This window comes from Mercenaria mercenaria, chromosome 9 (genome assembly GCF_021730395.1).
Source record: "Mercenaria mercenaria strain notata chromosome 9, MADL_Memer_1, whole genome shotgun sequence".
Classification (NCBI taxonomy): Eukaryota; Metazoa; Mollusca; class Bivalvia; order Venerida; family Veneridae; genus Mercenaria; species Mercenaria mercenaria.
In genome coordinates, this window is record NC_069369.1 from 26,806,935 (window position 1) to 26,830,976 (window position 24,042).

General features: G+C 33.5%; 1 protein-coding gene across 5 annotated transcripts in view; it reads right to left on the reverse strand.

The window, feature by feature from the left end:
* Nucleotides 1-24,042, reverse strand: part of LOC123546770 (fibronectin type 3 and ankyrin repeat domains 1 protein-like) — a 75,007-nt gene that overhangs the window by 33,319 nt on the left and 17,646 nt on the right. The window contains exons 1-2 of one of the 5 annotated variants that reach the window (XM_053551082.1): nt 17,931-18,574; nt 13,367-13,538 (exon numbers count right to left, since the gene is read on the reverse strand). In XM_053551082.1, coding sequence (XP_053407057.1) covers nt 13,367-13,538; nt 17,931-18,024 — 266 coding nt within the window. In that variant the 5' untranslated portion in view covers nt 18,025-18,574. Of the gene's footprint in view, nt 1-4,311; nt 4,827-5,267; nt 5,381-13,366; nt 13,539-17,930; nt 18,575-24,042 lie in introns of those variants that run through there. The other 4 variants (XM_053551085.1, XM_053551086.1, XM_053551083.1 and 1 more) reach the window with 4 other exon arrangements.

Here is a 24,042-nt window from a genome sequence, read left to right on the forward strand (position 1 = left end):
TTAAGATTTGTTTTGGTTGTAAGCTCTAATGCTTAAAATGGTTTTTGACAGACAGTTTAAATAGATTTTGAAAGCACTTCTAAATTTTTACTCATTACGTGTCAGTCACACTACACCGTAAAGCGGTAACGGGCGCAAAACATATAGAAACATTGTGACAGAAAGTTATCTGGTGACAAAAGGCATCCCCCGCTGCTGCTCGGTGCTCTCGCGATCAGTGTATGGGGCGCATAAAATGCACAATGACCGCAAGATTAACGAACATATATCGGACGAACAACGTTCAATTAACAAATATCACCATACTAATAACGGATTTGTACCGCGTAAAACGTAAGCACAACGCATGAAAAACTGACAAAACATTCTTGTCAGTTATTGTCCACTGAACATACATTACATCCGTTGCATGTCCGGTAGTAGTCCGGCCGTGAATCAGGTCTACCGGACAAGAACGGATGCGAACTGCACAAGTACAGAAGAGGAAACACACGAGTAACAAACAAAACGCATACAGACCGCATGTGTAATGAATAAAACGCATATCAGTGCATTGTTACCGTACATCTAATGGACAACTTTGTCCGGTGGTGTATGTTCTAAATTTTGAACATGCTCAAAACATTCCACCGGATGTAACAAACGTCGTCGGACAAGGAGCGCAGCCGCCCCATGAGAAACGAAAAAGAAACGCATGCGAACGGACACGAACGGATTGAAAAATTTGCTATACGTTGGACGTCCATTAACGCTATGCGGTGTAGTGTGAGTGAGACTTAAAATGTAAACTGTTAGTCTTTTTACACCCAACACCTCTTCTGAGGTGTTTCTCAGTATAACAACATCTCTAGTGCATTATTCTCTGTACAATAAACAAATTCATAGCTGTGGACCACAAAGGACTATTGGTATATTTTGATTTTGATCTTGTATTCTCATAATGATTGGTGATTACAACAGAACATGGAAATATGGATTTCGAGTAGAATACAAATAATGTGAACTAGACTAAGCTACTGAACAAATATAATACTGATAATGCCTTCCAAATGCTGATCCTTAAACTCTCTTTCACCTTTGTCGAGGACTAAAGCAACTGTTTTGAATAGACAAAAATGTCACCTGATGTTATTTTTGGTACATAATGCACTGTACAAAGAAATAACTTATTTTTCTTCATAAAAGTTTGGGTTATTTTCACAAGCAACGATAGCATCCCTTATTGTTTTGGTGTATTAGCTCTTTTAAGGGGGTCAGTCATGATTTAAGCATTCTTCGAATATATCCTTTCTATATCGTTAGAGGTTTATTCATTACACAGTATAATTGCAGGTTTTATTGATTCCTACAAAAGTTCGTAATTACCCTCACTTAAAATGAAATTATTTTAAGATAATTTCTAGTTTTACATTTGCATTGATAATTATCAAGATATTTCAATAACCTGAAGCAGAAGGGAGGTTTTAAAACTTCCAATCTGTCACGAGTCTAAGGGACATAATAATATCAATGTCAAGAAGGTGCCAATTAACAACATGTCCGTAAGCAGCCTAGTGATTTATGGATGATACAGACTATTTACATTCACTATAATATTTTGTATGGAAAGAAAAAAATGTTTATGTTAGAATTTGAGTTGATTGGCGAGGTTCTGATATATGAACCAGTTGATCCAGTCATATTAAAAGTGTAAAATTATTTTTTTTTATCCAAAATGTAACATCCATATACTGGTTCACTTTTTAGAATTTCGTCTTAAAATGGTTTTCATTCAATTTCCTTTGCAAACAATTTTAATTCAAAGATAGTTCAAATTTTGATGTTATCTGTCATAAAAAGTTCATCAAATTTTGATGTTACCTGTCATAAAAAAGTTCATCAAATTTTGATGTAACCTGTCACAAAAAGGGTGACTACAGCCTTTCTGAAGAAAAAATGGAAATTTTTAATGACATTTTGTTTTGTCGAAATCTTGATCTTGATTTTGAAGCCTTCCCGCCGCAATAACACATCGTTGTCTTCTTCATATCGGTAAAAATATCTAACAATGTAAATGTCTCTCAAGTAGTGTTTTGAAAACATATTATTTTTACATTCAGGCATTTAAGTGGAGTCCGGTTGTGTGATCGGCCAGAACTGGCTTAATTAACAAATCTTTTTGACTTATCAATAAACTGGCTAAGTTCGTCTATTATAACTGGTCTTAATCTTTCCATGGGTCAAGTTCTTCTGAACTTAACAGCATTTTCAAATCAAGGTCACTTACACCAGTTCTGAGATGAAAATTTGTTTTCATTATTTCTCTGTGGTTCTCGTTAATTGGGCATTCCAGCAAGTAATGTCTACTGATTCTCAGCCACCACATTCACAGTGGGGATTACTGTCCAGTCCAACCTTGTATCTATGCTCTTTTTAATTTGCAATGGCCACTTTGTAATTGTATGAGAATTCTTTGATTTGTACTTTTGCTGTAATCCAGTTGTTTAAGTTTTACTCTTGGCTTCATTTCATACGTCTTTCCCTTTCCTGAAGTGTCCCATCTTCTTTGCCAAAGCACTATTACTGTTTCTTTTGCTGCCTTCTTTATATCCCCTTGAGTGATGAACTTTTGTGTTTCCCCTTTCATATCTTCAGCCTGTAGCGCAGTTTCCTTTGCTAATTGGTCTGCAGTTTCATTCTCAGCAATTTTTATTAAAAAGTAAACTGACATTCTAATTTTGTTTTTGCTTTCAAAATTCATTACGATTTTTTTCAGATGAAATGGCTATAGGATCTGAGGCTACGTAGATATAAACCAAATGAAGGTTTTTAATTGCAGTTTTTGTTTGTTTGCTTTGGGTTTAACGCCGTTTTTCAACAGTATTTCATTCATGTAATGGTGGGCAGTTAACCTTAAACTAGTGTTCCTGGATTTTGTACCAATACAAACCTGTTCTCCGCAAGTAACTGCCTACTTCACCACATGAATTATCAGAGGTGGAGGACAAATGATTTCAGACACAATGTCTTTTATCAAATCGTCACAGAGAACATATGCCCCGCCCTGAGGGATCGAACCGTTACTGAGCTAAGCGGTCGAGTTTTAATTGCAGTTTTAATCTAATTTGTAACTTGTAAGAAACAATCTGACTGGTCACTTTTCGTCTGCTTTACTGTATGTAACTGATAACTTATTAATCACTAAGCTGCTTTCCCAGAATTTGTTAAGGTTTAGGAGTATATCACCAAAACACAGAAATTTTTGATAAACAAACAACATCGTTACCAATATTTTACCTGACCAGTACATGTTCTGCCATACTGTCCCGTACTTAAAATATTCTGAAAAAGTTGTCCCCCTTTGAAAATGAATGCCATTTGTAAAGAAATAAAAATAAACAATTGCTGAAAACTGTGTTCCACCTATTTATGTGAAATTTCAACACTCGCACGCTATTGCAAATGCATCAAAACAAACATGTGTAACAGTTCTTTGAAAATGGTGAGTTTTTAAAGACGCTTGACTGTCCAGAAGTGGGGCCCCTTTAGGCAGTCCTTTTCCGGAATTCAATGTTTATATCAGTATACTGACACTTGTTTTGTAGTTTTTGTAATGATAGCGTGTATATTACTCTACAAAACAAGTGTCAGGTTATTGAAATCAATTAGAAATATATATATGTTCTTAAAATAATTTCAGGAAATATCTGGTTCCAGGGTAATTGTTCTAAGACAGTAATGAGTGAGGCTCTGCCGAGTTACCAGAAAATAGTTACCCAAGAGCAGATACTTCCGTCAGCATCGTTATTAGCGATAGATTATTTTCCTTGCATACTGTTTTCTTCTGTCAGCAGAATAAATAAAATAAAAAAAGGCTTTTCTTGTAAGCACTTTTTTATTATAGTAGTCCCGTGGTGTAAGAGAAAATCCAGTCTGGTATGCAAGAATGTTTTAGAAGACATGTTCATTTGACTGTGTTTATAAATGTTTTTCGACTGCATGTGTGTCCTGTCTACACTGTATGCGAGTGTTTACTGTAATGTATGTGCATTGGGTTGTTCACTTACTACAGCATACATGTGATTACTACAGTCCATAAAATAAACAAACGTGTTTGTAAACATGGACAGTTCCAAATGGAAGGGGAATAAGCATTTTATAGAAATATTTCGATGGCAAAATACCATACATATCCGTAGCCCTGACCAACCTATAAACCAGGCCAGTCTATTTTATAAGTACAACAACACGGTTGATCCATTTATTAAACAAGTTGTACTTAGGACTGTTTCAAATCAAACTGACTGAAAAAGTACTGTCTGAAATTCTTACCCAAAATCCTCTTCCATTGGTGAGAACAATCCACTACTCCCAGAATCCATTGTTTTGTCCTTTTTTATCAGTATTGTTTTTAAACAAAAATTTAATTTATCTACATACAAATATTAAGACACACTGAGCAGTGCACTTGTTATTTTTCACATTTTAAGTTTCTGTGGAAAAGAATCCTGTAATCTCTCTTTACTTAGTAATTTTCATCAGTTTAGAGAGTAAATTAGTAACGAATCCTGAAATCATTTAATTCTCAATGAATCACTGAAAAAACAAATTGATTTTCTCATCAATAATTCACCAGAAAAATCTGTTAACCAGTAAATAAAGCAAACTGTCAAATAACAAGATAAAAAAAATTGTCAAACAAAACGATGAGAAATTGATTTTGTTCCCTGCTACATGCAACATTGAAGCGTATTGAGATAAACAGTACCATGGAGCTTATATTATCGCAACATTTATTGCCATTTTGTTGACACTCAAATTATCATTTTATTACTTTTTCAATCTTTTCCCTCCCAAGTGCAAACATTAGAAACAAAGGCATGTATGTACACAAAAAAAAAAAAGCAAATATTATGTTAAAAGAAAAAAATCGCTCCTGATAATATATAATGCAAGTGAATCCAATTAAATCCTTCCGAAACAAGTTATGATAAAAATCCCAGAATAAAATAAGCATCATACGTACATTAATCTGTACTAGTAAAATTTTAAATAAAATTTTATCTAAGCTATGTGACATTTTTAAAAAGCATCGGTATTCTATACAAAAAAACAAATGATTAACTTCGATCCACAAAAATAAACTTTCCAAAATTGAGTACACAAAATACCACAACGAAAGCTTAAGTTATTACTTGCATTTACTTAAATGTAAGAAGCAAAAATTTATAATTTCTTTTTTTTCCCCATTTTCACCCTGATAGAATTTTTATTTCCAAATGCCTCACTTGTTCTAAACAATAGTGCCCATAATCGGTAAACACCTCTGCCTATCACTTAGTGAAATTTATGCCAAAAAGTAAAGCCTATGAATGTACAGATCATATCGGATGTCTCATTGTACGTGTGTATTTAAACACTTACAATTGTTTGCATTGATCATGACATTTGTAAATATACAGAGGAGGTTTTTCACTTCTAACGCAACATTATCAGCTAAAGTTCTTTTATATTAAATTAATAAACGCCTAATAAAAGGAATACAATACCATCATGAATATACTTTCTTCTCATCAATGCAGCTCAAATATGGGACATAAATGAGAATTAGAAGTGAAAAACGATGCACAAACATGAAAATAAAAAGATCTATAATTTAGTGTAGCAAGGCCAAAGATTTTTCAATTTATTTATTCAATAGCTGCTGTCATAGGAAGCTTTAAATTACTTGTGATGCAAGAAATGTATTATTTAAAATCCATCAACAGGTCTAGATGGACCATGATTTTGAAAAAATTCAATTTAAAATTAAGTAAATACTGTCACAAATGATAACATCTTTATAACAGATATCCAGAATAATAGCCAGCTTTTGAAAGACTTAAAATACAGTCAGATCTTTATTAAATACCACCTGGCTCAGCTCTAAACATTGCTGGTCCATTCTTAGTAACCTTTAGCCTGCTGGCGGCAAATGATTCTGCCTTTGCGACCAGTGCAGACCAACATCAGCCAGCACATCTATGCAGGCTGATCTTGGTCTGCACTGTTCGCTATTCAGTCAGTAAATTTTCAGTGAACACCCCTTCGAATAATAAGTGGTACTGCCCAAACTGAATGATGGACCAGTCCATTTTTAGAAATTTAGCATTGTAAAGGTTAATTAAATATCTGAAGTGTACATTAAAAGTGGTTAATCTGACTTAATTTGGTCAAGTATTGGGCTGAATCTGATCATTAATGCACCTACAATGTATTTATGTTCAATGAGCATTTAAAAATGTTTTAGATTTTTATTGGAGGATCTTTAAAATTTTATTTTCCTTATCCTGGTTGCCAAAACAAAAACTGATGTTGTTTTAGCAATTAAGTATAAATTTGATAATCATACTCTGTCTTGGGAATGACAATAATGAAAATTTTAAGGACAAAATGTGTATGATATTGTGTCAAAGTGTCAAAGATTATACCATATCTAGCTATTTGATATGCATGTCTGTAAAATTATTATTACTGTGTCTTCCTTTGCAATATTGGTTCAAACAAAATACACTGGAAACAAGGCAGTCTGAAAGACAACTATATCCCCTGCCACTGTTATGGATAGTTGATGGTTTTGGGTGGAAGCATTGACGTTGTAAGTATATTTTATAGTCCATGAATGACGACATCAATGAATTTGTTCCAAGTGATATGCTGAGAGATCGCAGGAGTAAGTTTAATATTAAAAGAATCACGAGTATACAATTATCAATGAAACTCTGGCAAGTAGACTGGTAATTGAATATGACTCACTGGTTTTGCAAATCATCTCAATACGATGAAATCTTGACCAAAGTTTCAAGAAAATCCTTCCAGTGCTTAATTAGAAAAGGAGGGGATAGGACAATTAAGGCTCAAACATTTGAGTTGTGACCTTGACACTGATCTGGCATGGGTGAATTTTGAGTTCACACAGTCTTGATAAGGGGAATATTACAATCAAGTCATATCAAATCCTTCAAGAGGTTTAAGAGATACTGAGCAGACACAAAATGGAAGGCTCAAACCTTTGACCTTGAGTTGTGACCTTGACCCTGAACCAACATGGCTGACTCATGGTTTCTGCACATCGTCTTGATGAGGTGATCATTTGACCAAAGTTTCATGAAAATCCTTCAAGGGGTTTAGGAGATACAAAGCGGACACAAAATGGAAGGTTCAAACCTTTGACCTTGAGTTGTGACCTTGACATAGAGCCGGCCTGGCTGACTCATAAGTTCTCCACATCTTCTTGATGAGGTGATCATTTGACCCAAGTTTCATGAAAATCCTTCAAGCATAATTCCAAGTAGATTGATGGCGTCTCGGTGAAGGTTGGCGACTGTGATAAAATCCACAAAATGTGTTAGGAATCTTGGTGCAGTATTTGAAAACAGTATTGATATGGAACAACAAGTCAACCCTGTGTGCCAGGCTGGATATGCACAACAACGCAGAATAGGTCACATCAGACGGTATCTTACCAGTGATGCCACAAATACCCTTGTCAACAGCCTGGTCAGGAGCCTACTGTAATGCCTTGTTAAGTAGTATTCCAAACAGCACACCTAACAAGTTGCAACATGTCCAGAACACGGCAGTTCGCGTCATCACTAAGACGCCCTGTTGCAATCATATAACACCAGTTCTGAAGGACTTCCACTGGTTGCAAGTGAAATACAGGGTGCAGTACAAGGTTCTGACCCACACCTTTAAGACTTTATACAATCAATCCCCTGCCTATATAAGGGATATGATAGAAGTGTATAAACCAGTCAGAAACCTAAGATCACAAGACATGTTGTTACTGGTTATATGTCAAAAACTAAAACCATGATGTATGGCAACCGCAGTTTTTTGTTCACTGCTCCAAAGCTTTGGAACTCCCTTTCCGTCAAGATCAGGGAAGCTCACACACTAGCTGCTTTCAAAAGCCTGCTAAAAAACCCACTTCTTTGTACAGCATTTCGTTAACTGACCAATACATTTTTTCTGTTCATAAAACAGCATAAAACAGTATTTTATCCTATGGTCTCTTAAAAATACTTTTAAATATGTATGTTTGTCTTGTTTTACATACATGTTTTACATACATGTTTTACATTCATGATTTTTGATAATTTGGAATGCATTTTTTGTTTATGTTGAATGCATATTTGTTTGTATTGTTTGCAATTTATTCTGTAAAGCGTTTTTAAACATGTATATGTGCACGAAAACAGTGCTATATAAATGTGGTATAATAATAATAATAAACAAGTGTACAAAGTATCAAAGCTGTAGCTCTTATGGTTTTTGAGAAAAGGTGGACCTAAACAAAAAATTTAACCAAGGAACTCAAATTTTCTAAGTACAAAAAGGGCCATAATTTTGACAAAATGCATATCAGAACTATGGTTCTTGGCTTACTAAGTTATCTAATGATGACAAACAAGTTTGCAAAGTTTCAAAGCTTTAGCTCTTATGGTTTTGGAGAAAATGTGGACCTAAACAAAAATTTTATCCAACGCCTACATCTTTGGGAGTAGCACTTATGCCAAATTAAATCTTCTTACACCAGATTGTTTCATAGGACATGTCATTTGAAGAAATATTAAAATGAAGGACAGACAGCAGTGGCTACAATAGATAACAGTGAGTTCTTGTTCAGATCAACTAAATATTGCATACAAGAGGATCATGATGACCCTGAATCGTTCACCTAAGTAATATGAGCCACATGTTTAAAATGGCAAACTGATGCTAAAATATTAGAAAATAGGTCAGCAGGTCATTCATGGTCACTGAAAGTCAGTTTTAAGATAAGTGTGCAGAACTGTACAGGTCATCCAAATCTCAAGACTGTATCTTAAAAAACAAGAAAGTAGGTCATAGGTCAAGGTCACAGTCAAGTGACCCTTTATCACTTGGGGTCATCAGGTAATTATAATTAAACTGTCTAGGAAATATGATCTGATAATTTTTGAAGTATTTATTCCTATATAACTCATATAACAAGTGACCCCCCAGGGTGGGGCCTCTTTTCATCCCAGGGGCAAAATTTGAATAATCTTGTTAGAGATCCACTAGGTAATACTACATACCAAATATCAAAAGCCTAGGTTTTGTGGTTTCAGGCAAGAAGACTTTTAAAGCTTTTTCCTCTATAAGTCTATGTAAAATTTGTGACCCCCAGGGCGAGGCCTCTTTTCACCCAAGGGGCATAATTTGAAAAATCTTCATAGAGCACCATTAGATGATGCCACATAATAAGTATTGAGGCTCTATGCCATGCAGTTTTAGGTAAGAAAATTTTTAAAGCTTTTTCCTATATAAGTCTATGTAAAACTTGTGATCCCAGAGGCGGGCCTGTTTTCATCCCAGGGGCACAATCTGAACAACCTTCATAGAGGACCATTACAATGTCACATGCCAAATATCAAGGCTCTAAGCCTTGAGGTTTTGGACAAGAATTTTTTTAAGTTTTTCCTTTCGGTTGCCATGGCAACCAGAGTTCTACATGGAATTCAGTTATTTGAACAATTTTCAAAGAGAGCCACCCAAGGATCATTCTTGTGAAGTTTGGTGCAATTCTGCCCAGTGGTTTTCAAGAAGATTTTTTTTTAGAAAATGTTGATGGACACACGACGGACAACGGACATTGAGCGGTCACAAAAGCTCACCGTGAGCCTTTGGCTCAGGTGAGCTAAAAATGAAAGGATCAGCATGACATGTATATCTTTACAACAAAACAATCCTTCAGGCTATAAGAATTACACACCAAATCTAGATAAAGGAAACAAACATGATTTATTTGGTATTTCTTAGAAGACTGGTATTTTCAAGAAAGATTACAATGATATGACACAAATACTAAGAACAACATTATGTACCATGTCACCAACAGAACATAACTCCTATATTGAAAATATTTTAAAACCTTCAAAGGCTAATTTATTGCTGTCTCAATGTCAACTTGTCATTTGACACTGGAATTAGGTGTCCAAAAAGCTGGCTATGAAAATGACTAAAGGCAATATACTTAGTTACAGAATAAAGTGAAAAGTGTCTAAGCTACTAAACCCTTAGGTTGTGGGTTGAATCATTATAAGGTTACATCCTGACCTTGTCATACATACTGCTTTTACCTAAAAGCAGATTCCAGAAAGTTTCAAATAAGCTTCAAGCTTTGAACTGCTTCACAATCCAACTAAAACAGCTTTCCTTGCTGATGTACCTATCCCATAACTCATGAGATCAGCAGAACGGACTATATCTTCATCTCCATCTTTACCCATTAAATTTTATATTATCCCCACCACAACTGAATCATTGAGTCTGTTGGACATAAAGCTATTTCTATTTCTACAGTTGGTAAAATAGAACTATGTTCTCAGCTTTCTCAGAAACTGTATTAAAATGATTACATGGAGTGATTGATCGCGGCCGATGAGGCGGGATCATATTGAATAGGACAAGTATTTGCACGATGGGGAAAATATTTAATGATGGACCTGTCAATTCTTTACTTACGGGTGAAACAGGTCTATACGACTAGCTTCTACTGATTATAAAACATACCGTACGATTTGTTGTGAATCAGGTGACTCCATGGTACTTAAATGAGTTTGGAGACATGTCTTAGAACACAGCCTTGTAGTTCCATTCAATATCTTGCAGTAGGTCAATATTAAAACTGTGCTCAGAAACAATGTTTTAGATGCTCTAGTTTTGGGACTGCAAGCCATGGTCTCCAAACACACGTTTATAACTCTATATCAAGGGTCAAGCAAGGATTTAATGCTGAATTTGAATATGACTCAATATCACAGCCAGTCAAAAGCTAGAGTTTTGAAATAGGTCTCCAGATTCGACTCTGCTATTTAAACTGCTGGGGCTATAATCTCTTAGCCCACTTCACAAACTAAGTTAACATTCATGTAATATATATTATATATACAAATGATTTCAAACTGGACTAAAATAACAGTATTGCAAGCTATTCCTGTCCTATCATGAATATGTATAGGATAGACAACTCGTGCCGTTGTCTACGGGATATATACAACGAGCAAAGCGAGTTGTATATATCCCGTAGACAACGGCACGAGTTGTCTATCCGACTTAGACCACGTGACATAAAAACTGCAATTATTGAAAACTCTCCCACGCGTTCTATAGAAATTAGAATTAACGTGTTTTTATAAGAGTAATATCATCTTTGTACCGTTAGCGCTTAATTGCCAGTAGGACATATGAAAGAATGCAGGTTATTTGTATAAATTCAGTTTTACTCAAATACCGGATTTACTAAGATTTAACGTTCATTAGAGTCATTTGCAGTCACAAAATTAATGCTAAACAGTTAAATGTGGATTTCTCAAAAATACTCAAAATTGGACTCATGCTGAACAATTAGTCTTTGTGAGGAGTTTGCATGTTGGCGAAACACGATGACAGATACGTTGATTCGTTGATAGCCAGGTTATTTATTTATTTATTTATTTAGTTAGTTTTTTGTTATTTGTTTACTTTGTTTATCAGGATATAGTTAGTGCGTAGATGCTCGTAGGACTACGAATACCTTTTACTATATCGTGCCTTTCTTGTAAGAATGATGTAGTTGTTTTACTTTCTAACTGGGCCAAGTTGTTCGAAACTTTAACGGACTGTAATTTAGTTTAGTTTATACTAATTTGTTTTAGCTCGATTGTGATGAAAGCTTTAACTGTTTAAGCTTATTGTAACCACTCTAGAGTCCGTTTCCTATGAAAACTAGTACTGGGGTCATATGAGAAGTCATGGTCGTGACCCCAATGATGCTCGAACCCACGACCACTGCATTAAGCTGTTAAACTAACCGCCTGTTAAATTTCTATTTATGATGCTAGTCTTGGTGGGTGGGAAACACTAGTATTATGTTTTAATTTTACTGTAAAGATGGTTTAGTGTTTATAATCCTTAACAAGTGCATTTGATTTTCTAAGTTTTCTAAACTGTCGAAATCTACTGATAAAGTCAATCGACCGTTAACTCAATCGCCTGTTAAAGTTTCGAACAACTGGATCCAGTTGATTGCAAATGTAAGGATCGTGCTGACATGTCTATTTTATAACAAGTGAACATAAAAAGTTACAACTGTTGGAAACGTTTCAGTGAATATGTTAATTACGTTTTTACCCAGTTGGTTCTACACTACAAATATGTAGTTTATTGTAATTCAATTTTATTGATATCTAATAACATGGGGTCATTTTTACAATATTAATATTCAGACGTTGTCAACTGAATTTACCTCCAAGTCAGTCTTATTTTTTATCCCATTGATAACTGGTGAGAATATTGCAAGGTCATATAACTCCGGCGTTAGCCTGTATTGTTAGATGGTAAATTGGCACGAAATTCACGCGTTTTTTGCCCAGGTTTCCCCCGATATATATACAACGCTACTGTTGTATATGAAATATAGACGGGTACAAGTCTGCTTTGCGACTGGCTATTTACGGATTATCGTGGTCTAAAAATGCGGATACTTATCATGTAAATGGGTTAATTGGTTAACTATATGAACACTTGAATGACAGTGGTATGAAATCACCTGATAAGATCACATTACATTGTCAGCAGAAAAAATTTGCAGTTCAAGAAAGTTTTCAAAATATCCTGTTACAGTCAAAATCAATCAGACAAAACAATGTTTAAAGCTTTTTTTGTATCTTGACCTGTAAAGTCAACTAGTGGATATCAATGCCTTATTACCTGTTCTAATTGATTTAAAACTGTTTTAATCCAACAATGGATTAATCAAAGGGAAATAATTGAAATAATTCTCAATCTATCCTCATCAGGGATTATCTTCCTATGTCAGTTTGTATGAGAGATGAAAGCACTTTTGCAACAGACAAGTTATACATTGTATTTATCAAACTTGGTTAAGTTTATGTTAGAATATTCTGCAATGCTTTAAAATAGTTCTCATAATACGTCTATGATAGTTCATGGTCATACAACTATGGAAAACCTTGGTTGACGTTTCATTAAACAGCACCAAAGTTTCTGACAGTAGTCAATGGTTAACCATGGTCTGCAGGCACGGTCCAATTGTCCATGGTTGACTGTGGAGTCTGACCATTGAATAAAGACCACGATCGACCACAGTGTTTGATGACTGTCAAAAACTGTGGTGCCATTTAACAAATATGGTCAAAGTATTCCATAGTAGTTCATTGTTATGATTGACCATCATTTTTGCCTAAAAAAAGGAAGACTCACAAGCGCTTCAAAAATGTTTCAAGCTTGGTTCACAACAAAAATGCTAAAATAATTCCGAGTTACTGATAGGAATTATGTGTATTCAAGAGTTATAGCAATACGACAAAATACGTACGAGTACAGGTTTCCCCATTCTCCATCCCTGTCATGTTCTTGCAGACAAACTCTCACTCTCCCATCACACTTCTCTATACCCGCCTTAGCCTGTTCAAGAGCCTCATCCCAGTACAGTTCAATACTGTAATGTGTTACTTTACCAACCACTGGTGGAGGTGGTCGACTCAGTCCTGAAAAATATGAAAAGATATACACACATTAGTTAAACACATGGATATATCTGTGTACCACTACTCTATATAGACTGCAACACCAAGAAAAAGCCTTCGTCTAAAACTGTATTTCATAATTATTTCTCCATTGGCGGGTTTTACCTTCATTTACATGTATAACTTTTACCAAGAAAATCTACTATAAATGCTTAGTTTTTACAGATTTTAATTTCAACTTTAACTAGACCAAAATCATCATCCCAACTAGGCTTATACTTCAACTAATTAAGGTTTTAAGTTTGCAGGTAAAGCTCATATATATAGGTCAGTTTGTTGGTCTTGCCATAACGATTGTTGTGTGTTTGAGCTAGATCGGGTCATAAATGTGGGCTGTATTCAACCTGGTGCATAAGGACAGAAGGTCAAGCTTATCTATATATAGGTCAGTTTGTAGGTCTTGCCACAAGGTTTGTTGAGTGTGAGTATGAACTAAATTGTGTCATTTATGTTGGCTTTAAGACCAAAACTATTATTTTTTAAAGTTTTAACTTTGAAGGTGAAAGTCATATGAGAGTCAAGGTCATTTATATATCGGTCAATTCATAGCTCTTGCCACAAGGTTTGTTGAGTGTGAGTATGAGCTAAATCGAGTTATCAATGTGAGCTGTAGGCAATCTGGTTTGTACAGACGGATAAACTGAGCTATATACCTGGGGGCATGGAAAGGGCCATAATTTCATTTAAATCCAACAAAAGTTATCTAACTTAATTGGCTTATAAGTTCAGCATGTTTGGTAATTAGGAAGCAATATGTGAACTTTTATAACCAATATATACAGTTATTACTGAAATACTTATTGACTGTTGCACACAAAACAAACCAAGTGAGGACCAAACTTTGAATTTAATTCAACCAGGAGTTAAACTTGATTTTTTCAGTAGGTTTAATTGATGACTGGGAAGTATTCTGTGGAGTTTCAATCCATACACACCGATACAGCTCAGTAGTAGCAAGCAAAACTTTACCCTGATTTCCTAAGTTGAAAATGGGCCATATTTTGAACTAAATTCAATTAAGTGTTATCGAACTTGGTAAATTCTGTAGGTTTAAAGACAAGGAAGAATTGTGTAGAGTTTCAATCTAATACTAGACTAAGTAATGATTACTGAGATATGAACTTGTATGCAAAACTCTAACCAAGGTTTGATGCTGATGCCAGTATACCAGCACTGACACAGGTGTGAGTAGAATTGTTCTCATTCTTCTTTAATAGTCAAGCTAAAACAATTCTTCTTTTACACCAAATATATTTCATTTGTGAACCCTAACTCTAATTAAATTTTCCTCTGCACAATGGTCGGAGTTTTTGACTTTATGAATTGTTCAAGAACTGTTCAAGAACTTTAAGAACTGTCCTTGATTTCAACTTTGTTTATATATATATATGAATGAAGAAAACAAATTGATTTTTAGAGTTCAAGAACAAAAGACTTATTATGACCAGCAAAGCCTTAAAGGTGGTCAATCACATTTAAACAACATTTAATGACATTTTTTACTTTTTGTATATTCTGGTAGAGAATTATTTAAGGAACAAAAAGACTGATTACATAGAGTTTGATTCCTATTTGAAATGTATATTTTATTATTTTTATAAAATTTTGTAATTACTCCCCTTTAATATGAAAGTATATAAAAAGCTGGGTATTTCTTTTTTTATTCGATACAATGTCTAGTTTTACATGAATTTGATAGACATATCAACCATTGAACAATCTGAACCAAAATGCAAGTTTAAAAGCTGTGTGTAGCTTCTGAATTCATTTATTTCCAATCTCTTGGTTACGCAGCCAAGATAGGCAAAGGGAGGCAATAATAATTTTTCAAACTTGCGTTTCTAATGAATTCCATCTAAGTACATAATTTTTAATGCAAATATTTAACAAATATATTACAATATGTCTAATATTTAAACATTTCCTTAGGCAAAGTATGTTTATCAAATTTATACTTATGATAAAATAACTCTATCTTGGTTGGACAACCAGGACCGGAAAATGAAATTTTAAAAATACCTCCAGTGAAAATCTAAGTTGTATTAAGTGTTAAGTGAACATAAATGAGTGTAAATGATCAGATGCTAAAGTTTCGAACAAATCCGTTACATGGCCAAAATCTGATTATCCACCTTTAAAAAGTTCTTGATCACTTCATGAACTTGGTTTGTTAATCAACTGCTAGTAAAACAGTTCATGAACTTGGTCTGTTGATCAACTGCTAGTAAAGCAGTTCATGAACTGTTCTTGAAAAAAAGGTTCTTGAACATGTTAATGAACTATTCCAGAAAGGAGGCTTCAAACTTTCATAGGAAATTGCATCTGGTGTTTATTTGATTTTACAATGAAACAAACAAATATCCTCTATATAATACTTTTGCAGACTTTGATGTGTTTCATTGTCAAGAAACATTATTACTCATGGCCAATTGGTTATGTGCCAAACCATTAAAATGAATTAATGATTTCTAAGTACAACTCTCAAATTTTACAAAAATAGATCTGCCCAGTACAAAAATGTTCTAAAAATGTTCTATAAAGGATACAATAATCACCAATCAATCGAAACAGCATTCATAATGCAAACAACATGGTTTCACATAAATTGCTCAGCTAAATTTTATGAAACTGCAGCCTGATTTCAGAAAAACATTATATTTTACATATTATAGTTACAAAGAATATGTCACAGATGCTGCTGCATTTGAATGCATAATTATCATAATTCAAGTTAATAAAAATTGTACACACACTTTCAATTTATTTGTTGAAATATTTGGTTAAGTAACTATATTGGTTGCTAAAAAAAATTAAAATCATAGATCAATAATTGAAATCAATCATGCTTTTGTGTGAAACATGTCCTTTATTTAGGACATATTAACAGCTATATGAAAATTCTTTTTATGTCCTCTGCTTACTTTTGTGTTCAAAGAGAGGAAAATATACCTATTCAAAAGAACTACAATTATTTTCAATGGGCAGACAATTTAATTGAGAAAACATATAACTTACACATTTTGTACATATAAAAATTGAAATTAAAACCAACTTTATTTTGAAAGAATTCTTTATATATATACTTATAATATCAATCAATATCTTGACATTGTCTAATCTGAATGGGAAAAAGTCAGAATCTACTTTTTCTGTTAACTTTTTAACACAAATATTTACTAATCAACATCAAATGAACGTAAATGTTTCGGAAACCGAAAAAGTTGCCAGGAATCAATATTCATTTCATAGGTGTCTATTTAGTATCGGGAAGTTTACAAACATGGTCTTCAAAGGACAAGTAAACAGACACTGATATTGTTAAACATTTTATAGACCTTGTATTTGTCCTTCTTTTATCATGAAATATTAATATTAATGTGTCGCCATATAACTACTGGACACACTTTTCAACAGATACTGATAATTTCTTATTCAATCTATATTCCAGCTTCGGTAACCCATAGACCCCTGTAATTTATGTCACTAGCAAGACATTTTACGGAAGAATTTATTCTCAACTGTGTATCAACAGTTTTTATCTTTTGTTTTTTCAAGTCAATTTTTTTTTTAATTTACAACATAGACAGCATCTAGGGCTTAATCTTACTTTAAGAGAAAAAATACCTTTTTCGATAGGTTATGGAATCCTGTGCGTGCCACTTTAATTCTTGCCTCACCAACACGCAACAATACGATAATTATTACATGCAATACAGTATTTCTTTAAATTCTCGCATCGGAAAATTAAAATTCCGCTTAAATAATGATACTTATTTGCGAGAATTAGTAAAACCTCGCATTGTCTCCCGGTGTCAGGGGTTAGTTCTTACTATGGCACCATGGATTAAAATTTCTGTTACACTGTTAAATTTTAAAAGGGCAAGGACTGTCATTAGTTAATTTGTTTCAGTGTATTGATACATAATACTCGGGAAGAATTATCATTTGTCCAGAAATTTTATCCCATGCTACAATGCTAAAATGCCAGGTTTCATTAATTTTCGCAACAATGTATCATTATTTAAGTGGAATTTCGATTTCCCGATATGAATTAAGAAAGACATGCAAAAATTAAGACGATAATTATAGACTAAAAAACCTAGTGAGGATTGTTAAATCTCACATGCATTCATGTACATGTTTTTGGTCAAGGCAACAATGCAATAATTATCAAGTTGTCGCGTGTTGGTGAGGCAAGAATTAAAGTAGCATGAGCAGGATTCTTTAATAGGTGCATATTATTTCCTTTACAAAAATCTTCAGTATGTGTATACACCCATGCTTATAACAGGAAATTATAAGATGACAATTTCTGTACAAGATTCTTATAAAATGTATGTATATAGAGCTTACTTGGATTGGTTCCAGGTTCATCCTCTGTTTTCTGTGAGTCAGATATAACACTTTGCGGCATATCTGGTTTAACAATTTGCTGCATGTCTGACATAATTATACCAAGTCACTATCTACGACTAAAGATTTCTCACTTTTTAAAAATCACATGCACCTTTCTTCTTACGTCTTACTTAGTTCCAAGGCAATCCTTATGACTATCAATTTCTGTGTAATAATTAAATAATGAAATCAATTAACTTTCAATCAGATATGCAAAATCGTACACGTGTAATTCATTTCAATAAATAATTCCATAAATAATGTGGTACATCCAAGCTCCGTATTTCCTATGATATATTATGCTTTCTCAAGTTTCTTCAAGCAGACAATGCTATAACTGTGCATTTCTCATAAAATATGAATCTATTCCATTAACTTCCATTATAAACCCATCTTTCTGACAATATCGGCAAACGGATGTTCTTTCCGAATAAACTTGTCACTCATCAATAGCTTTCAATATATTGATGAGCGAAAAACATACATCACTGTTCATCAATAGAGATAAAATATAAAATAATCAAACTTCGGTGATCAATTTTATTCGCACGACTGCCGTCAATAATCTTATTAATAACATGAATATTCCTGCCTTTCATTTACTGAAAACGCTAAATTAGAAAAATAATTTAATTCAAATTTATTTACAACATTTCAACGTAAACAAAATTTTTTCTTGAAAATTTATCATGAGAAATCACTATAATGAAGGTGGTTCTCATAAAAAAGTTAAATCTAAATTTTCAAAAAAAAACATGAAAACAACATTTCCTAAACCCTACTTTTACGTCTTAGTATAAAAACAAGAAATCTTTTTTTTCCAGTTTTATGTAATAACCTCCTAAAGTGAACAAATTCAAATCTAAATCACTAAACAGTTAACACTGTTAAAGCACCAACCTAACAAAAACATTAAATTTTGCCAATTTTATTCATGTGTAATAATAAAGTACAAGTCTATAATTTTCTTTTAGTGTTCAATACAAGCAATAACTTGTTCCTTTGTATCTCGAGACGGAACAACAATAAAATTTTATACTATCAAACAATTCCCCTGTATAATTTGCAGTAGAGAACATTCAATACCAACTAATCAGGAAAATCAATTATTTACGATTTTCTCACTTTCAACTATTTAAGAAACGTTACTTTTTTAATTTTTTATACACATACTTCAATCGTGACCGATAGATATAAGTGTTTAGAACCAAATGGTGATAAATCACCAAAATTTTACGGGTCATTTACTGACTAAAACTGAGTAAATAAAACGGTACTTTTCAAGAGTCAATAATTCAATGCAAGGCAAACAAAAGTATCAACTTTTCACAGCGATCTTGAACCTTTTACGTATGCAATCATAATGCACTTATAACTCTTTAGACCAATACCATAAAAATGTTCCTTTTCATATACCAAATAAATCATAAAACAAGCACTCTGGTCTTTCATATCATAAAAATTATGCCCTTTCTTGATTTCTTGAGTCATGTTTTAAAAGCAAGCTGATGGGGCATCTGCAGCTGAATGGTTAAGGCAACCAATTTTGAACCAAATGCCCTTCACTGCTATGGTCTGAAACTTCTCTTGGTATGTACAAGTTCATTTTTTTGTGACAAAGCCATCGAGGAGGCTAGAAAATGGATGGTCGGCAGTTCAACTTGTGTGCCTGTCTTTGTCTGAAATAATGCTGGGATGGGCAACTGTAGTCTTCTTCAGCTGTTGTAAGTTGAAAAGTTGCCATGAAGTAAGAACTGTGACTAAAAGCCCAACAAAAAAATATTAATCAAAGGCCTGAATGGCCTGAGTCGGCTAATGATTGATGTACTGACAGTATAGTCTACCAGTTTCAGTTTGTTTTTAGTTTTTTTCTTAAAACTTCATAACACAGCTCAATATTTACCCAAAATATTATATCCGGATACGATTACACTTTTCTCCAGTTTGAACAATATATTTTACAAATTGTGATGATACGAAGACATTTAGCAGCAATTGGCAGTATCTGACATTGAAGTTTACAGTTAAATTACCTCTTATTTAAATCTTTTCATAAAAAAGTTGTTTCGTTTCGCCAAACATAGACGATCTACTTTCAATTCCAAAAACTACAAGAAAATACAATTTAATGTTTCGCCGATTTGTTTATTTCTCGAAAAATAAGAATTAAAATCATTTTTAATATCAGTAGTAACTAAACAAACCAGTAACAGCTTCTTCTTCCGTTAATTTATCCGTTTACTGACTGCAAAATTCAACCCACGCAAAGTTTATAGAAATCATACGATGCGTGTTTACGTTCAATGTGGGAGAATTAAGGCTAATCGGCTATGTTACCTAACGCATCCAGACGATTCAGATTTTGTTTTTACAAAAGCATTGTGTGCGTTTCTGTAATTTTATATACGTTTTTATACACTTAGAAATTATTAGACATGCGTATTTGCATTATTTCTATACGTAATTTACGCTAATACGCATCTTATCTGGAGCCCTGCTGGAACTATTTTTTGTCTTTCGCTGGATGTTACCCAAGCTTTGTAAGCCTGCGCAATTCTTAAAATGCACATTTATGCTTAATGAGTTACATTCGAGAATTGCACAATTACAAGTCATGAATATGACAGATTACATCGTATATTGGTCATAGCAAAGGGAATTGACACAACTTAACTTCATTCATGCAGTGAACTGTTTGAAATTTGAGAAATCTAATGGAACTACATCCCTTCACATGTTATTCGGTCCATTTAGCAAGGACTCGTCAAAAGGCTTTCAGCCTTTAGCCGACTCAAAAACTAGATGTATGTCCATAGGACACTGGTGTCCCAACTTTCTGTCTCTGTAAATAATTTCATCACTCTAGGTGAAATATTTTCAAGATGGATGCAACATGAACTTTTAAGCACTTTATGTGAATTTTTCGCTAAATCAATGACCTTAACTTTGGTTTGGCCAAGTGAAATCCCCAACAGAACACCTGAGTAGTATAACTTCACATCCTACAGAACAATCCCTATAATTTTATGACTCTAGGTCAAATACATTTTGAGATACATTGCACTCAAACTTTTATGCCCTTAATGCATATTTCTGACTAAGTCAAGTGCCATAACTCTGGTCCTGCAGAGTGAAATCCGAAACAAAATTCAGGCGCACAAATTTATATGCTTAATAATATTCCTACCTGGTTTCGAGATTCTACATCATTTTTTTTTTTTAATAAAACCACACAAACTTTTAAGCACTAAAATTAATGTGTATTTTTCACTACATCAAGGATAACTCTGGTCCGGCTGAGTAATTCTTTAATCTCAAACAGAACACAAGGTGCACAATTTTGCATGTTGCGTAGCAATCCTCCAGTGTTATTTGACTCTGTATTAATAATAATAATAATAACAACAATAATAATAATAATTACAATAACGATAATAATAATAATAATAATAATAATTACAATAACGATAATAATAATAATAATAATTATAATTACAATAATAATAATAATAACAATAATAATAATAATTACAATAATAATAATAATTAAAGTCTGTTCCATTCCAAAGGTTTACCCCAACTTTGGAGTCATATGACAAAGCTACGACACTTACCGGCAAAGAAAACATGGTTTGATAAACTAAAAAAAAGTCACCCTCGAGAAATTTAACGATTTTTTTCTGCTTTGCCAAATATCCAAATAAATGACAAATTTATATTTTCAACGGCAGTCTCCCATTGTAATTTCTTGTCGCCATTGGTGTTTGCTCTCTAATATGAAGTATTGCGGGAAAATTCTCGTGAATTTTATCGGGAGCGACTCAAAACTCATTTCGTTCACAATTCACTACAAGTGAATGCATGGGTGAAATGAAATTTTGTGTTTAAAAAACATGTTATTTAGATCTAGAAACAAGAGCACCGCCTTGCGGGTGCTGACGCTCATCTGATTTTTTTTGTATAATAGAAATATTGTCCTACCCATGATTTTCTAAGTCTAAAAAGGATCATCATTCTTGCAAAAAGCAGGATAGAGTTATGTTTCTTGATGTACAGTGTCCAATTATGATTGTGAAAAACTGTTGCAAGTTTTAAAGCAATAGCTTTGATAGTTTATGAGAAAAGTTGCCTTAAACATAATACTCAACCAAGAAAATGATTTTCTAAGTCCAAAAGGGGCAATAATTATTGCAAAAAGCAGGATGGAGTTATGTTGCTTGCTGTACAGGGTCAGCTTATGATGGTGAACAAGTGTTGCAAGTTTCAAAGCAATAGCTTTGATAGTTTAAGAGAAAAAGTTGACCTAAACATAAAACTTAACCAAGAAATCTGATATTTTCTAAGTCCAAAAGGGGCCATAAATCTTGCAAAAAGCAGGATGGAGTTATGTTTCTTGCTGTACAGGGTCAGCTTATGATGGTGAACAAGTGTTGCAAGTTTCAAAGCAATAGCTTTGATAGTTTAGGAGAAAAGTTGACCTAAACATAAAACTTAACCAAGAAAACTGATTTTCTAAGTCCAAAAGGGGCAATAATTCTTGCAAAAAGCAAGATGGAGTTATGTTTCTTGATGAACAGGGTCTGCTTATGATGGTGAACAAGTATTCCAAGTTTCAAAGCAATAGCTTTGATAGTTTAGGAGAAAAGTTGACCTAAACATAAAACTTAACCAAGAAATCTGATATTTTCTAAGTACAAAAGGGGCCATAAATCTTGCAAAAAGCAAGATGGAGTTATGTTTCTTGCTATACAGGGTCAGCTTATGATGGTGAACAAGTCTTCCAAGTTTCAAAGCAATAGCTTTGATAGTTTAGGAGAAAAGCTGACCTAAACATAAAACTTAACCAGGCAACGCCGACGCAGACGCCGACGCCGACGCCGACAATCGCTCAAGTGATGACAATAACTCATCATTTTTTTTCAAAAAATCAGATGAGCTAAAAATGTAAATTGACTCACTTTTAACCTATCAAAGTTGTAAACACTCCAAAATTCTTCCAAGTCTTCAATAGCTCTATCCAATCCTCAATGAATCAGTTGTAAACAAACAAGCTCTTTTACACATCGATGAAATTCAGGCATCAATCGCACCATGCCCTTGAAACGATGACTTGTTCAATTTAACATCATTTCCAAACGCATGGTTCAAAGATAACCTGTATTTTAGCATCCTTAATGAAGTATTTACAGTCCGCCACATATCCAATTTCTTTCACAATGAACACAATATTCACCCTATCGAGTCCCAGTTGTGTATGCTTCTTTTTCTTTGAAAGAAACTTATGACGTATGAGATAAATGACGTAGTATCGCTGGCACTATGCAGATTTATATGAGGCGCACAAAGGAAAATTTACATAGGTGTACAATCAGCCGATAGAAGATAGAAATCTTGACGTGTGTCATGCTATAATCATATTTTACTTTTTGAAATTTATAGATCTGTTTAAACAATGATTAATTCTTTATCATTTCGTCAACCTATCTGTTTTATTTTTTTTTATAATGTTGCTGTTTATATGGAAGCATCTCCTTTTTTAAAAGCGAAATCGGATCGTGAACCCATTCTCTGTTTTTATTAAATTATTATTATTATCTTTATTATGCCAGATTTACATTTGACTTAAATAACTGGTAAAAAGTCCAGACAGCAGTCATAGAACGTAAAATATTGTTATTCATAACCGCCGATTTCAATTATAAAAAAATATCCCCGAACTATCATTTATCAACTTTTATTGTCCATCAGAGCTACGATGTCCAGAAACAGATTTAAACATTTACAAACTATTTTCAAATCATTCATGAATAATTAACGCTAATGCGAGCTGAAACTTGTTTTCTTTCCGTTAAAGTTTTGCTTTAGTCTTACATTACTCCAGTCAGGGTTTTTTTTAACAAAGGTTTGATATTTTCTTTTTGTTTCTAATCATTATTTTTATATATCCTATATTCCTGTTGAATTTGCAGTCTGGAGTATGCTTTTAAATTCCACAAAGGTATGAGCGCAATCGTTGCAAGGGTTACGTAACTTCAGATTTTTTTTTCTGGATTTAACGAGCACAGATTAA